Source organism: Akebia trifoliata, chromosome 16 (assembly GCF_017979445.1).
Source record: "Akebia trifoliata isolate Shusen 1 chromosome 16, ASM1797944v1, whole genome shotgun sequence".
NCBI classification, from domain to species: Eukaryota; Viridiplantae; Streptophyta; class Magnoliopsida; order Ranunculales; family Lardizabalaceae; genus Akebia; species Akebia trifoliata.
This window is the reverse complement of record NC_141390.1, coordinates 5,213,451-5,230,303: the sequence shown is the minus strand read 5'-3', so window position 1 is coordinate 5,230,303 and position 16,853 is coordinate 5,213,451. Positions and strand designations below refer to the sequence as shown.

At 41.5% G+C, this 16,853-nt stretch overlaps 1 protein-coding gene across 1 annotated transcript; it reads right to left on the bottom strand.

Annotated features, from left to right (window-relative positions):
* Positions 1–13,804: 13,804 nt before the first annotated feature.
* LOC147382408 (uncharacterized) lies at positions 13,805–15,400 on the bottom strand. Its single transcript, XM_086427161.1, has one exon. The coding sequence runs from the start codon at positions 15,398–15,400 to the stop codon at positions 13,805–13,807; it is 1,596 nt and encodes a 531-aa protein (XP_086283287.1).
* Positions 15,401–16,853: the final 1,453 nt, after the last annotated feature.

The following is a 16,853-nucleotide window of genomic DNA, read 5'->3' as shown; positions in this document are numbered from 1 at the left end:
ACCAAATCCTCAGAGTTTTCAGCAGATTACGTGAATCAAGGACATTCTGTTTTGTTATTATTTATATTTATCTTTTCCTTTCTTTGTGGATAGATAAGGGAAATCATGTCCTTATGAGCTGCAATCAAATCTCTATGAGTTCTATCCAATATCTTTAAATAGTGAAAGGAATCTCATACGACTCATCCTTTGAGTTGGTGAGTGCAAACCAATCTCTGTTTTACAAAAGCTTTTATGGTATCAGAGCCATAAAGGTGAGCTCATAGAAGGTTCCCTTTCATACCATCATGACTTCCACAAGCCCTTCATCATCATCAAAATATCCCTACCTCCAACGTTAAACATAGGTAACTTTGTGTCAATAAAGTTGACACAATCGAACTTTCTCCTCTGGAAAACACAAATCACATGCCTCATTGAGAGCCAAGATATGCTGGGTTTCATTAATGGTGAATGGCCCATGCCACAACAACTTGAAAATGATGGTGAGAAAAGCTCAAATGTGAATCCAAACTACTTACTGTGGAGACGATCGGATCGACTTCTTCGCGGTTAGATCACTGGGACGCTATCAGAGGAAGTACTTGGGCTGGTTGTCGGATTTGACACCACCGCTGAGGTATGGAAAACTTTAGAAGAATCTTTTGCTCAAGAATCCCAAGATCGGGAATTTTATTTATTACAAAAACTTCAACTTCATCGTAAGGAATCAAACACTGTTACAGAATATGTTCGCATATTCAAGGCTATATGTGATGACTTGACTGCCATTGGGAAGCCTGTAGATGATAGAAAAAAAGGTATTTACCATTCTCCATGGACTTGGACCCGGGTATGAATCTTTTGTAACTACCATGCTAAAACCACCCACACCATCATATAAAAAGCTTGTCCCTCTCCTTCAGAGTCATGAAACAATTAAAACTATACATAACTCTGAAGGATAGGGGTTGACTGATCAAAATGTTGCCTTTGTTAGCCAACGACAAGGAAGGAACAAAAATTTCAAAAGACAGGCACAGGGCACCTTTACTTTTAAAGGTCATGGGTTTACTCAAACTGCACACCAAGGCACTCGTGGGTTTACTCAAGCTAACCACCAAGACACTCATGGTAATTTTCAAGGAAATCGACAAGCTGTGATATTTGAGAAAATCAACAAACAGAATCAGCAACCACGATCCAAACGAGAAAATGGAGAAATATGTCAGATTTGTGGCAAACCAAATCACACGCCAATGCGATGCTGGCAAAGGTTCAATCAAACTTATCAACCAGAGGATGTTCCCCAAGCTCTTGCAGCACTAACCATCTCTGACAATCAAGATAATGATTGCTTCCCTGATACTGGTGCCTCTGCACATATGACTGCAAATGCTGGTAAGCTTCAATCTCTTATCCCATATAATGGCCCTGAAAAAATTATGGTTGAAAATGGAAATTCTCTTGATATTACACATATTGGGAAAACTTCCATTAATGTTGGCAATAGTGAACTTACTTTAAACAATGTTTTGGTTGTTCCTAAGATTAAAAAAAATTTAATCTCTGTTAGTCAAATAACCTCAGAACAACCTTACATTTTTTAATTCTCATCTAGTGGATTTGTGATAAAGAACAGGAAAACCAAGTCAATGATAGCAATGGGAACTAGATGTGGTGATCTCTATGCCTTGCGGCCAAAGGAAATGGAGGTCTTATTCTCAACACGTTTTCGAGTTGTGAGTGATACTACTTGGCACCAAAGATTGGGACATCCTCATATGAAGATTGTTGATCATTTACGCAAGAATCAATTGATTTCTAGTTCTATTAATAAAGTTGATAGCATCTGTAGTAGTTGTCAAATGGCCAAGGCATGCCGTTTACCATTCTTGAATTCTACTAATTTCGTTGATGAGCCATTTGCCAAAGTACATTGTGATTTGTGGGGACCAACCCCCATAATTTTTTTTCAACGGTTTAGATATTATGTGATCTTCATAGATGAATGCACTCGTTTTACTTGGTTTTTCCCTTTGAAACATAAATCTCACTTTGTGCATTGTTTTAATGAATTTCATAAATATGTTCAAACTCAATTTGACAAAAGAATCAAAGTCTTCCAATCTGATGGGGGAGGAGAATTTATTGATAATAGATACATATCCTATTTGGTTGATAATGGAATTAGACATCAGATGTCTTACCCAAAAACACCTGAACAAAATGGACTTGTAGAAAGAAAACACAGAAATGTGACTGAATTGGGCCTTACTATGCTTTTCCATAGCAATGTTCCTAGACGATTTTGGGTTGAAGCATTCAATACTGCTGTGTGGTTGATTAATAGGCTACCTACACAAGTTTTGGCGATGACATCCCCTTTTGAAACTCTATTTGAAAAGAAACCGGATTATAACCCACTACGAGTGTTCGGTTGTAGATGCTTTCCGTACCTTCGAGATTATGCCAAGACAAAATTTGATCCTAGATCTTTACCATGCATTTTTCTTGGCTACAATCAGCAACACAAAGGGTATAGATGTTATACCCCTGAACAGGCCGTATATACATTTCTAGACATGTAGTCTTCGATGAAGCCACGTTCCTTTATCATGATCCTAGAAAATTGTTCACAATTGTTAATACTAATGTTGAGATGACTACCTTTCTTGAGTGGTTTTCAGGTACTAAAGAAATACCAATATTAGAAACATCTCCACCAACTTATGGGGTTGTTGATCCAGTTATATCACATGATAATGTGTCTCAAGATATTAACGATGCATCTACAATGACACCATGCACAAGTACAATCATTGTTCCCACAAGTGATCTTGCATCTACAATGACACCATACACAAGTACAATCGTTGTTCCCACAAGTGATCTTGATGTGGTGGCCCAACTTCCCGTTGTTAATGATCAAATTAATGGTTATGATCTTATAAACAATGAACTTCCAACCACTCAAGATACACTCACTGAAGGGCACTCTATGATGACTTGATCCAAGATTGGCATAGTAAAGCCCAACCCAAAATATTTTCTAGCAGCAGTTGACTTACCCACAGAGCCCAAATTAGTGAAATCTGCATTAAAGCATCCGGGTTGGTCATCGGCAATGAAAGAAGAACTTGTGGCTCTACATCAAAATGAGACATGGGACTTGGTTCCCCGCACACTCTCAATGAATGTAGTTGATTGTAAGTGGGTATTTAAAACCAAACTCCAATCTGATGGATCTCTAGAAAGGCTCAAGGCTCGTCTAGTTGCAAAGGGATTCAGTCAAATCTCAGGCGTTGATTTTTCAAAGACCTTTTCTCTAGTCATTAAGCCAACTACCATAAGAATAGTCCTCACAATTGCACTAGCACATAATTGGGACATCAGACAACTTGATGTAAAAAATGCCTTTTTTCATGGGCAACTTGTTGAACCTGTCTACATGAAGCAGCCACCTGGGTTCGAGGATCCTAGTCGACCTAATCATGTGTGTTGTTTAAAAAAGGCATTATACAGGCTACGACAAGCTCCACGGGCCTGGTTTGATAGATTCAGCACATTTTTACTCTATGGGATTTATTACAGTGTTGCAGATTCTTCTTTATTCATTAATTCATGTACACGTGGTACAATCCTATTACTCTTATAGGTGGATGATATCATCTTAACTGGGGACAATCCTAGCTTCCTTAATTCATTTATTCATCAACTAAATAAAGAATTTGCCATGAAGGACTTAGGCTACTTGCATTATTTTCTCGGAGTTGAAGTTCATCAATATCCAGGTGGTCTATTCTTACATCAGGCGAAATATATACATGACTTACTAAACCAGGCTCAAATGAAAGCTTGCAAGCCTACTTCTACTCCTATGGTGGGTAAACTTTGTTCTCCATCAAATGAAGAACCATTTTATGATCCTCACCTTTATCAAAGCATTGTTGGCGGATTGCAATATCTAACGTTCACCAGACCTGATATTTCTTATAGCGTCAACTATGTATGTCAACATATGCATCAGCCGATCACCTTCAACTTCCAATTAGTCAAGAGGATTTTATGTTATCTTCATGGTACAATTAACTATGGGATTCATCTTTTCTCTCATAATCCATTGGTCTTATATGGATTTTCTAATGCTGATTGGGCCGGGTGCCCATTCACTTGACGCTCCACAACTGGTTATTGTACTTACCTAGGTGGAAATTGCATTTCATTGAGCGCCAAAAAGCAACCAACAGTTGCTGGTTTTAGTGCCGAAGCAGAATATCGGGCTCTTGCATCTACCGCTGCAGAACTCACATGGATCTCATTCATTCTTCGTGACATCGGTCTTCATCTGTCACAACCACCAACCTTATATTGTGATAATATTTTAGCTCTTCATATGACAATCAATCCCGTGTTTCATGCTAGAACAAAACACATCGAGATTAATTATCATTTTGTAAGGGAAAAGGTCGCGTTAGGTTTGCTTGTCACTCGATTTGTATCATCTAACCAACAAGTGGCTGATATATTTACAAAGCCTTTACCACGTCAATCATTTGCTTTCTTACGATCCAAACTGGGTCTTTGGCCAGCCCCACGACCCAGTTTGTGGGGGAGTATAAAGGAAACTTCACAATATGTCCAGCCCAAAGTTCAACCCAAATGCAAGCCCAAAGTCCAGCCCAAATGTAAACAGTCAGTTGCAAGGAAACCAAATCCTCCGAGTCTTCAATCGATTATGTGAATCAAGGACATTCTGTTTTGTTATTATTTTATATTTATCTTTTCCTTTCTTTGTGGATAGATAAGGGAAATCATATCCTTATGAGCTGAAATCAAATCTCTATGAGTTCTATCCAATATCTTTAAATAGTGAAAAGAATCTCATACGACTCATCCTTTGAGTTGGTGAGTGCAAACCAATCTCTCTTTTACAAAAGCTTTTATGGGCATTGCACATGGCCCAGGACTACTCCTTGGACAAGACCATGGTCTATGTACTAGGTAAAGTCCATATATGGGCTCGATCTGCTGCTACAAGGATGCCCCATTATAATAATAAAAAAATACTCATCGATTTCGATAATTATTTTTAAATTTCTAGGCATGCCATCCATGTCTTGGTGAATATTATGTTACCTTTGTATTTCCAAAAGAAAATTGACCTAATGCCCTCCTCTTCAACTTACAATAAAAACTTTTTTTTCCAAAATCAGTAATCTTCAGCCTCTTAGTACAAAAAAAAAATTGATTTCACTCTCAATGTCAACATTCCATCCACTTCAATTTGAAATTATAATTATATACATAAGATTGTTTCTTGAAATCAATTGAGTTCAAGTCCATAGACTATGATGGGTCTCATACAAAATGGATTGGGTGTTTTGTAGAAAAATCCATAACTTCAACATGTCCAAATGATTTGACTAAATCATCAAATTATGAGAATATCATAGTCATTCTTTGTCATAAATCATTGAAATAGATCGAAAATTACATCTAAATCTTTGAAATTATGAATTTATTATAGTCCATTTGTGATTTACCATCACAAGTCATTGGAATGGATCATAATCTCAATTGAAAATTTTACGTAAATTAAAAAAGGTAAGAAAGATATGTTTTGGGCACTCAAAAATTATTAGTTATAAGGGGAAATGAGGCTCATGGACCATTAAGAAAGAAAGATTTTACTACCACTTAAAAGGTAATGGCATTTTAGCAATAAATCCCAATATCAAGGTCCATTTAGTAATTTGTTCAAAAGAAAATGGAGTTTGGAAGAAACAGATTATTGGAGAGAGGTTTTTAATGTTAGATAATTTAGCAATACCCCCTTTTAAATTGGTGATTTAGGTTTACCCTCTTCAACCATAAGTCAACATTGCATTTTCTTGATAAGTTAACGGTAAAATTTTGATTTTTTTAAAAATACTCGTCAAATATAAAAATTGCCAAATCAAAATTAGAAAAAAAAAAAAATTATTTCAATATTAAATCATCAAGAAAAGGCAACATTGGCTTATGGGGTAAATCTAATATCACCTATCTAACAGGGATGTTGCTAAAATATCCTTAATTGTTTAATAAAGAAAAAAACATTTCACGTGCAAGGTGAAAAATCTTCTATTTTTTGAAAAAGTCTTGATTAAATCACGATTTTAAATATTTTCGGTTAAATCACATTTTTTTTTTCAAAAAAGTTGTTAAATTTTTAAAAAATATATTTGATTTAACAAAAAAAAAATCATTATTAATTGTGATTTAATCAACTAGTTTTAGAAAAATCACAGATTATTTTTTCAGTTTTAATCATTTAGTTTATAAAAACATATTTTTATGCTTAAAAAAGTTGATCTTATTTTTTAATTTGTCCCATGTTTTCCTAACTTTATCGATCTTTTGCTAAATTTTTTCTGAAGCTTTCTACTACCGAATTATTCTCACTTGTGATATTTGATGTTATTTTCTAGAAAATATCTAGCTCCACACTTAATTAGGTTTACTAACCTTATCATGTTATTATCATTTCCAGAAATAGACTTGAAAAGGGCACATGCCTAAAAATTGTCAATTAATCGGGTGTCGGGAATTAATTGGAGATAAATTGAAGAAAAAATAACTTTTCTTACTAACTTGGTAGGATTTCAAATCTTACTAAGGGTAATTGAGCTCAAATGGAATATCAAATTAGATTTCATAGAAAAACTCATATTAAAAAAAAATAATATTCAAAAGCATATTTTTTGAAAAATACTTGTGGCACCCCTCGAAACGCTCATACAAAATCTCATGTCAAATCTCGAGGCACTAGGTGGCGTCTCGAAATTTCGGTTGGTTTTCTATATTCATGCTAGCATTACAAGGTACTCAACTACCTGATAAACCATACACATAATATCATATATATATATATACAAAAATGAATAATAGCGGAAGTCTAAATACATCTAACAATGTAAGGTAGATCAGAATACACAAAAACTCAGTTATAGGCATCAAAATTTTATAAAGGACCCTAATTTTTACATAGATCACTAGAAAGTCCTCCAAACATCCAAATTTGGCCCATTAATTGGAAACAAGCCTCTTATAGCTTAGATTCTGGATTTTTACAGATAAAACCCTTGGTCCAAGGAAATCCACGTAATCCATATTAAATATTGGGCCTTACACCCAAATAAATACATTTGTCCCATCAAATCTATAGATTCCTTAAAATTGGAATCAACAAACTTAGCATTTAACCAATTAGTCAAAGCCTATCAAGGCAGGGGAATAGTTGAAAAATGTTGATTTAACTTACATCTACAATCTCCCTCATTTGGGAGGATCCCTAGATCATTTTCTCTCAAAAAACATAAGCCCTTCCTCTAGAGAAGAAGAAGCTCTCAAGTCCTGATCTAAAGACAAAATAAAACTTTTCAAGAGAGAGTTAGACTTCGATTAATGAGAAAATCAAGTCCTAAAGAACTTCTTCGAAAGTCAAGAAATCATTCTCAATCGATCAAGCACGAAATCCAAAGAGAAGAAAATATACAGAAATCAAACATCCTAAGTATTCTTCTACAAATCAAGAAGTTTACTTCTCAGCCGACCAGACCCAAAGCCTAAAGAAAAGAAATCTACATAAAGATTCTACATAAAATCAAGCATAATAAAACCACCATCAATCAAAATAAGCTTCCTAGTCGATCATGCGTAAAGCCCAGAATAAGCTACAGACAGGTCGCCATTATTTTTGTACTTGATTGTTAATCAAAAGAGAACACTTCATTGAACGAGTGCACTGAGATCTATATCACATTTATTATTAAAATAAATAATAAAAAAACATTTGCGATCTTATTTTATGTACCTCGAGGTAGATAGTGAAATTTATTGTCAACATCAGGCACAACATACTACACACAACTTTGCTCCAAAACCTAATGCCCTTTATCACTAGGCTTTCATTGCCAATTGAACCCAATCATTTTTGTATCACTTCCTAGAAAAGCTTCATCATCCTAGCCTTGCTCCAATCCCTAAGATGATGAATACCAAGACCCCTAACTCTATATGTTTGCAAACACTAATTGGTCTAATGATGTGCCACTCTAAGAAAAATGATTGAATATAGACTAAATTTTCTCAAGATAACTTATTAGAATAGTAAATGTCAATGACCAATACATTTGGTAATTAAAAGAAATATTTTTTATTAGTTCTAGGCGCTATGCAAATGAGAACAAGTGTAACTTCTAGTCCTCCATGTTTTTTTTAAATACGATCAATCAAAGGTTGACACATTGAATGAGGTACACAACAAGTAAACAAAGGAAAATCCAGGTATTTTATTAGAAGCTCTCTTCTCCCACAAGACCCATTAAAGAACATGTGACTTTTCTCATCATTAATGTAGATGCAAGAAATTGCTCTACACTTTCCTTCTCTCTCAGTTCGGGCGGACCTGCAAATCAGCCCACTCCGATGATCAAGTTAGACAAATTGATCAGTGTAATTTAGTTGTTTTTTTTAGAGAAGAAGAGATAGAACCCTCTTTTTTACCCATAGCCTTCTCCCTTTTATAGGCATTTATCTGGTTTGGTTTCTGTGCCATCCTTTGAGGTGACCTAGGGTAGTTAGCTCACTCTCTGACATGTCAGCTGCAGGAGTTGTTATAATTGTCCTGTCACTTCCGGGATGACGTGAGTTGCTAATGCTGTCAATCAACTGTCGCACATGTCAGATCCGTACAACCGACCTATGCTTCAATTACCCGCACTACCTAAATATCGGTGAATCGGGTCCTCAATCATCCATTGGCACCGAGGAGTTCATTTACCGGGCTTACCCATCGGTAAATCCGAGCTCCGGAGGTACTCCCAGGTTTAAAGAACATGCTACGTGTCCTTATCTCAGAATTTCCCCCACAATACCCCCTCTCGAGGATTCGGGCGGATTGCTTGGGTGCTCGAGAAAATAATAAGGAATCGGTGAGTTGACACGTGGCAGCTTCCCAATGGATCTCAGCTAGGGTTAATGATTTCTTTATTGCTAACCGTTGTCTAGCCTTTTCGTTTCTCGAGAACAGCGATCGGTCGGGCTGGCCTCGCAGGGTGTGTCATGTCTGTTTGGTTTTAACGGCGCAATTATTACCGAAAGTACACGTGGCGTCCCGAGAATGGCTCGATTCGCGTGATGAGGGGGGAACGGTCTTCTCGGATCTCTCATTATTTAATGCCCCATCATAACCCATCTGAGAAACCCCGTCCGTTGATCTTGAGCGCACATCTCAAGGCCCACTTGGTCTATAAATACCCCACTCATTTCCCACTTTCATTCTCACTTTCACTCTTCCTGCCGTTACTCTTCCCAGTTGTCTCCTCGCGTGTTCTCTACCTTCGGCTGTTTCTCCGCCGCGCCCTTGCTGCGTCATTTGATTGCCTGCCACCTGGTGACCGGAGGCCCCTAGCTTTTTTGAAGAGTAAGGTAACGAAATCAAGACTCTTCCCCTATCCTTTGCTTCTCTTTTCTGCTTTTATGTTAAGGCCTATTGCTTAAGAAACCCCGAAATAATTAACTATACCTAGCTCCTTAGGCTCGTCATCTGTTCAAGGCAGAGATTTTGTCTTGATCTTGGCATTTTAGCATGGCCTTGATGCCAGTGAAGAACCGGGATTCTGACTCTGAACCAAACTCCTTAGTATGGACCAGGTCTTTAGTTTCAAACGAATTCCTCAGCTAGGCTCGGCTATTGTTGAGGAATCGAGGCTTTGCCCTTAGACCAACTCCTCAGTTAGGCTTGACTCCTATAGAGGGGCCAAAACTTTAACTCCGAACCAACTCCTCAGTTGGGCTCGGCTCCTATGGAGGGGCCGAGGCTTTCCCTTAGTCCAACTCCTCAGTTGGGCTTGGTCCCCGTGGTGGGACCAAGGCTTTTCCTTTCAGACCAACTCTTCAGTTTGGCTCGACTCCTGTGGAGGGGCCGAGGCTTTCCCTTAGTCCAACTCCTCAGTTGGGCTTGGTCCCCGTGGTAGGACCAAGGCTTTTCCTTTCAGACCAACTTCTCAGTTGGGCTCGGCTCCTGTCCAGGGGTCGAGGCTTTCCCTTGGTCCAACTTCTCAGTTGGGCTTGATCCCCGTGGTGGGACCAAAGCTTTTCCTTTCAGACCAACTCCTCAGTTGGGCTCGGTTCCTGTGGAGGGGCCGAGGCTTTCCCTTGGTCCAACTCCTCAGTTGGGCTTGGTCCCCGTGGTGGGACCAAGGCTTTTCTTTTTAGATCAACTCCTTAGTTGGGCTCGGCTCCTGTCGAGGGGTCGAGGCTTTCCCTTAGGTAGCAGAGCATAGGCGCAAAGATGACTTTATTGATAATATTTCTTTAAATTGAATACATTCCATGGTGATTGAATTTCATCCCCTGCCGACGTCTCCAAGTAGTACACGCCTGTTTCCCCGACTTTGCGCACAATGTATGGTCCTTCCCAGTTACATCCGAGCTTCCCACTATTGACTTCCTTGGTGTTGGAAAATACCTTTCGTAACACCATATCTCCGACTTTGAATTCCCTATGACGTACCTTCTGGTCATAAGATCTCTTCAACACCTGTTGGTACCGTGCCAATCTTTCTATGATCCTTTCCCGCGTCTCATCCAACCAATCCAAATTTCGAGCCACCATTTCATCGTTGAACTCTGTCTCGGCCACTTGCGTCCTCGTAGTAGGAACCTGTATCTCGGTTGGAATAACAGCTTTCGTTCCATAGGCTAGTGCGAACGGAGTGAAACCTGTTGCCCTTCTTACCGTGGTCCGGTATGCCCATAGGACGCTGTGTAGCTCGTCTACCCATCTTCCCTTGTGTTCCGCCAGCTTCTTCTTCAAGTTCCCGAGGATTGTCTTATTGGATGCTTCAGCTTGGCCATTTCCTTGTGGATATCTTGGTGACGACTGCAGTAATCGGATTCCGTATTCCTTGAAGTACGATTGCACGCGATTGCCCTTGAACTGCGTTCCGTTGTCAGAGATCAACGCATAAGGGATTCCAAAACGCGTTATGATGTGTTCCCACGTGAATTTGATAACTTCCTCTTCCCGAATCCGTGTGAGGGGAACAGCTTCCACCCATTTGGTAAAATAGTCTGTAGCTACTAGGATTAATAGCTTACCCCCCTTTCCCCGAGGTAGAGGTCCAACGATGTCCATTCCCCATATCGAGAACGGCCAGGGTGATTTCATAGGGTGGAGTTCGCTGGCCGGCTGCAAATGCATAGGGGCATGTTTTTGGCATTGATCGCAGGTCCTTACGTACTTCTTACAATCTTCCTGCATCCTTGGCCAAAACTAGCCCTGATTGATAACCTTATTGGCGAGCGAGCGTCCTCCCGAATGATTGCCGCAGATTCCCTCGTGGATTTCCGCCATTATGAGCTCGGATTCGTCCTTAGTAAGGCACTTGAGAAGTGGTCCCCCGAAGGACATCCTATACAGCTCCTCCCCAACGAGAGTATATTTGCCGACCTGCCGAAGCAATTTTCTGGCTTCCCCCTTGTCTACTGGCAGAACATTTGAGTGGAGATACCGCGTGAATTCTTCTATCCATCCCGAGGTTCTTCCAGCCTATACGCACTCCTTTTCCTCGTGTTCGATGCTTGCTTTAGACAGGTATTCCACCGGTAATGACCGTCCTTCCGTTTCTCCTAGCATTGAGGCAATGTAAGCCAACGAATCTGCATGCCTGTTCTCATCCCTTGGTATCTGGCATATCTCCACTTGGTCGAACTTCTTAATTTCCCGTTTGACTGAAACTAGATACTTCGCCATGCGTTCGTCCTTTGCTTCAAATTTCCCATTGCACTGGTTCGCTATAAGTTGAGAATCGGTACATAGCTTTACCCGGTCGATTTTCAACTCGCTAGCCATTCTCAACCCGTGGATGACTGCCTCGTACTCAGCTTCATTATTTGATGCCCCATACCCAAGCTTGATTATCTTTTCCAGTCTGTCGTTGCTTGGCGTTACAAGTACTATTCCCACCCCCGAGCCTGAGTAATTCGATGAACCATCGACTAAAATTATCCATCCTGCCTGCTTGTCCCACACTTCCACTTCTTCCGCCCTTTCGTCTTCGTTCTCCAACTCTTCCAAGTTCGGATCCTCAATCGGGAAATCAACGAGAAAATCTGTTAGTACCTGTCCCTTTATTGTCGTCCGTGACTCGAATTGTAAGTCATATTCGTCGAGGATTACAGCCCATCTCGCCATCCTCCTCGACTTTTCGGATCTGTGCATCATCTCTTTTAATGGGGTGTCCGTCACAACTCGGATGCGGTGTGAAAGGAAGTAAGGTCTGAGCTTGTGTGCTGAGTAGACGAGCGACAATCCTACCTTCTCCGTCCTAGTGTACCTCATCTCCGATAGGCCCAATGTTTTGCTGACGTAGTAGATAGGGTATTCCCGTCCCATTTTAACTTTAAAGAGAATCGAGCTTACTGACGATGAACTCGTTGCCAGGTAAATTCCCAGCTCCTCTCCTTCTTCCGGAGAGCTAAGGATTGGTGGCTGCCCCAAATATTTCTTTAGGTCGCTGAACGCTGCCTCGCACTCCGTACTCCAGGTGAAATTCTTCTCCTTGTGCAACAACGTGAAAAGCGGACGGCATCGATCGGATACCCTGGAGATAAACCTGTTTAGCGCAGCTATTCTCCCTATCAATTTCTGCACCTATTTTTGGTTAGTGGGGCTCGGCATCTCTACCAACGCCCGGATCTGGTCTGGGTTGGCCTCAATGCCTCTCCTGGTGATAATGTGCCTGAGGAATTTCCCAGAGGAGATCGCGAAAACACACTTCTTCGGGTTCAGCTTCATTTCGAAACTCCTCAATCGATCAAAAGTTTGCTTAAGGTCTGTCAGATGGTCTCTCGCTTTCTTATTTTTTACCAGTAAATCATCGATATATACCTCCACGATCTTCCCAATTAATCCTTCGAACATCTTTGTCACGAGTCTCTGGTAAGTGGCCCCGGCATTTCTCAGGCTGAACGACATGACCTTAAAACAGAACAACCCTTGCTCGGTGATGAATGATGTTCATTCCTGGTCTTCCACTGCTAGGGGGATTTGGTTATACCCGGAGTATCCGTCCATAAACGACATTCTCTCATGTCCAGCAGTGGCATCGACCAACCTATCAATCCTTGGCAGCGGGAAGCTATCCTTTGGGCATGCCTTATTTAGGTTCGTAAAGTCGATGCACACTCTCACCCTCCCATCTTTCTTCGGTACTGCCACTATATTCGCTATCCATTCTGGGTACTCTACTTCCCTGATAAACCCGGCCTTTAAAAGCTTCTCGATTTCCTCATTTACCCCCTGCCTAAGGCGCGGAGACAGCCTCCTCGGCTTCTGTCTAACAAGTCGGAAGCTTTCATCGACTTTTAGTCTATGGCACGCCACCGAAGGGTCTATTCCGGGCATGTCCTCCAATGACCATGCGAACACGTCCTTGTTTGCCCTCAGAAGTTGGAGTAGTGCTGCCTTCTCCTCCTGCAACATTGTGGTTCCAACACTAACTAGCTCTCCATCATCACCGAGGTCCACGGTTTCGACTTCTTCAACTGTTACCCGCTGCGGCTGCTTCTGTAATTGCTATGAAGCTTCATTCCCAGTTGGGGGTACCTTTCTCTTCTTTTGAGGAATGGCCTCGGGGCCTCGGTCTAGCTTCAAGGCCAAGTGAAAACACCTCTGCGCCATCTCCTAGTCACCCCTGATCTCCATTATCCCTTCCTTACCCGGGAAGCGAATAACTTGATGGTAGGTTGACGGGACTGCTCTCATCTCGTGTATCTACCTTCGCCCCAGGATTGCGTTATAAGCTGAATCCGCATCTATTATCACGAATCTTGTCATTACCACTTTTGGCCATGCAGTGATCGGGAGTGTGATTTCTCCTACCGAACTGCTCGGAGCACCATTGAACCCATAGACGAGGGTCGGTGTTGGTTCCAAACTCCCTGAAACCCCCATCCTCTTTGCCGCGCTTAGGAAAAGAATGTCCACCGCACTTCCCGAATCCACCAGTATTCTACGGAGCTCGACGTTTCCCACTGGGAGTGCGATTACTAATGCGTCCTGATGGGGCCTTGCTGTTCCCCTCAGGTCATCCTCTGTGAACACAATTGCCTGGGAATCAGCTCCGTTGTTCGTCGTTCCTGCTGTCCGTACTCCCGATGCCACACTGTTAACCCCGACCATATGTCGGATCTTTTTTACTCTTTCCCGCATCACCTGCCTGGATGGCGTTTCGGCCCCTAGCACCCCCGTGATGGTGTGGACTATTCTGCGTTCTTCCGTCTCTCTACGGCCTCCTTTAGTCGGTCGTCTTTGTTCGGGCTTCCGCTCGGCTTTCTGGGTAGTTTCCCCTCTTCTTCCTCTTCCCTCCGAGACATAACCTTTGAGCTTCCCTGCTTCGATCATATCCTGGATGATATGGCGCAGCCTGTAACAGTCCTCAGTAGGGTGATCCTCAGCCTCATGGTACTCGCAGTACGGTTTTCCGGGTTTCCCCTTATACCCCCCTGGTGGTTGAACGAAATCGGGTTCCCCCTTTATGTGCCTCAGGATCACGGATAATTTTTCGTTGAGCGGGGTATACACCCGGCCTCTCTTCCACCACGACTGCTCGTTCGAATTTCTCCGCCTTTTCTTGCTTCCTTCCCCTCCGAGGTGGGCAGGTGCCTTTGCAGCTTTCATTCCCCCTTCGCTGTTGGCCACAGTCTGAGCGCTTCGTCTCCTGCCTTTTACGGATTCTTCCACCAGGATGTACTTTTCCACCTTTGCATACAAATCTTCCAGACGAGTTGGGTCAGACTTGATCAAGGACTCATGCAATCGTGTCCCCAGGATGACCGCAGCAATATACGCCGCGCAGGTCGTTGCCTCGTCCATACCTTCTACATCCAAGGCTTTTGTTCGAAAACGAGTTACGAATGACTTAATACTCTCCCTGGACTCTTGTCGAAGGTTAAATAGAGTGTTAACTCCGACCTTCTTCCTTCGCAGGTGCACAAACTGCCCAACAAACATTTCTTCTAGCTCGGAAAAATTCGTGATGGTCCCAGCTGGTAAAGCCTGGAACCACATCATTGTCCCGAGCCTCAAGGTTGACGGAAATAGCTTGTAGAGTAATGGATCATCGTTCTGGTACAACACCATTTGACTTCTGTAGTGCAGTATATGGTCCATAGGGTCTCGTGTTCCGTCATAAGTTTCAAACTTCGACATGTGGAACGATCTGGGTGGCTCTGACTTCATGATCACCGACGAGAATGGTGTCCCTTTGAGTTCCCGAATTGCGTTCCGCACCTTTTGTGCGGGATCCTTCCCTCGTGCGAATTCCTCATCCCTTCTCCTGAGCATTTCCTCCACTTCCTTCCTCGTCATTGTTTATTTAACTTCAGAGCTTCCTTGCTGCGTTTTGACTGCTGCTGAATCTTCGGTCCAGTCTGCCTCCGTCCTTGCTGCTCGGACAATATGATCGCTACTTCGCTCCGCACCTGAGCCCTCTTTGGTCTCCGCACGCTCGCCTAGCCTTTGCCTGAGCTCCTCGTTTTCCCTCATTATATTTTTTATCTCATCATTTTGTTTCTCCAACCCCCTGTGCATTTCTTCTTTCATCTCTGTGAGTAAGTTGTACATTGCAAGCATTGGGTCTTGCGCGTTCGGAGGCGAGTCTGCTGGTAGCGGGTTTGATGGCTCTCCACGATTTTTGCCTCTAGCCCTTCCCATCTTGGTCGTTTTTCTCTTTGTAAGTTTCCCACGGATGGCGCCAAATTGTAGATGCAAGAAATTGCTCTACACTTTCCTTCTCTCTCAGCTCGGGCAGACCTGCAAATCAGCCCACTCCGACGATCAAGTTAGACAAATTGATCAGTGTAATTTAGTTATCTTTTTTAGAGAAGAAGAGATCGAACCCTCTTTTTTACCCATAGCCTTCTCCCTTTTATAGGCATTTATCTGGTTTGGTTTCTGTGCCATCCTTTGAGGTGACCTAGGGTAGTTAGCTCACTCTCTGACATGTCAGCTGCAGGAGTTGTTATAACTGCCCTGTCACTTCCGGGATGACATGAGTTGTTAATGCTGTCAATCAACTGTCGCACATGTCAGATCCGTACAACCAACCTATGCTTCAATTACCCGCACTACCTAAATATCGGTGAATCGGGTCCGAGATCAATCATCCATTGGCACCGAGGAGTTCATTTACCGGGCTTACCCATCGGTAAATCCGAGCTCCGGAGGTACTCCCAGGTTTAAAGAACATGCTACGTGTCCTTATCTCAGAATTTCCCCCACAATTAACCTGAAGCCTTGGCCTAAGAAAAAATTGAATTCAAGGTTTCCCTAATTTCTTTGGATGAAATCTCATTTATAGGGAATAGTCAAACATCATCTTCAAAAATGAGATAAAAAACTCTAAGAGAACCACAAATTTTTTTTGTGGGATTTCAATTAACATTGATTGACTTCCCCTTCTAGAATGCAAGAAAATCGATCACCATTCTAAACCAACCATCAATTGATCTTATGTTTTGCATTAACAACAAATTTTTTTTTTAATTTAATTAAGTCATTCTATTGCTAATTTAAGTATATCCCCTTTTGTTTTTGCTACCTTATTTCATTTGGAGATTTAAGTATTTCTCTCGTTTGTTTTTAGAACCTTCAATTTGCAATCTCTCGTCATTTAGAGGATTGCTTATACTATGAATTTGGAGACCCCTATTTAATATTATTACAAAATAAAAAATAAAAAAAGTCAAGAAGCAAACCAAAGAACACCAAGATTTATTTGGTTCGACAATGATGACCTTTTTACTAAGAAATCAAAGGAGAA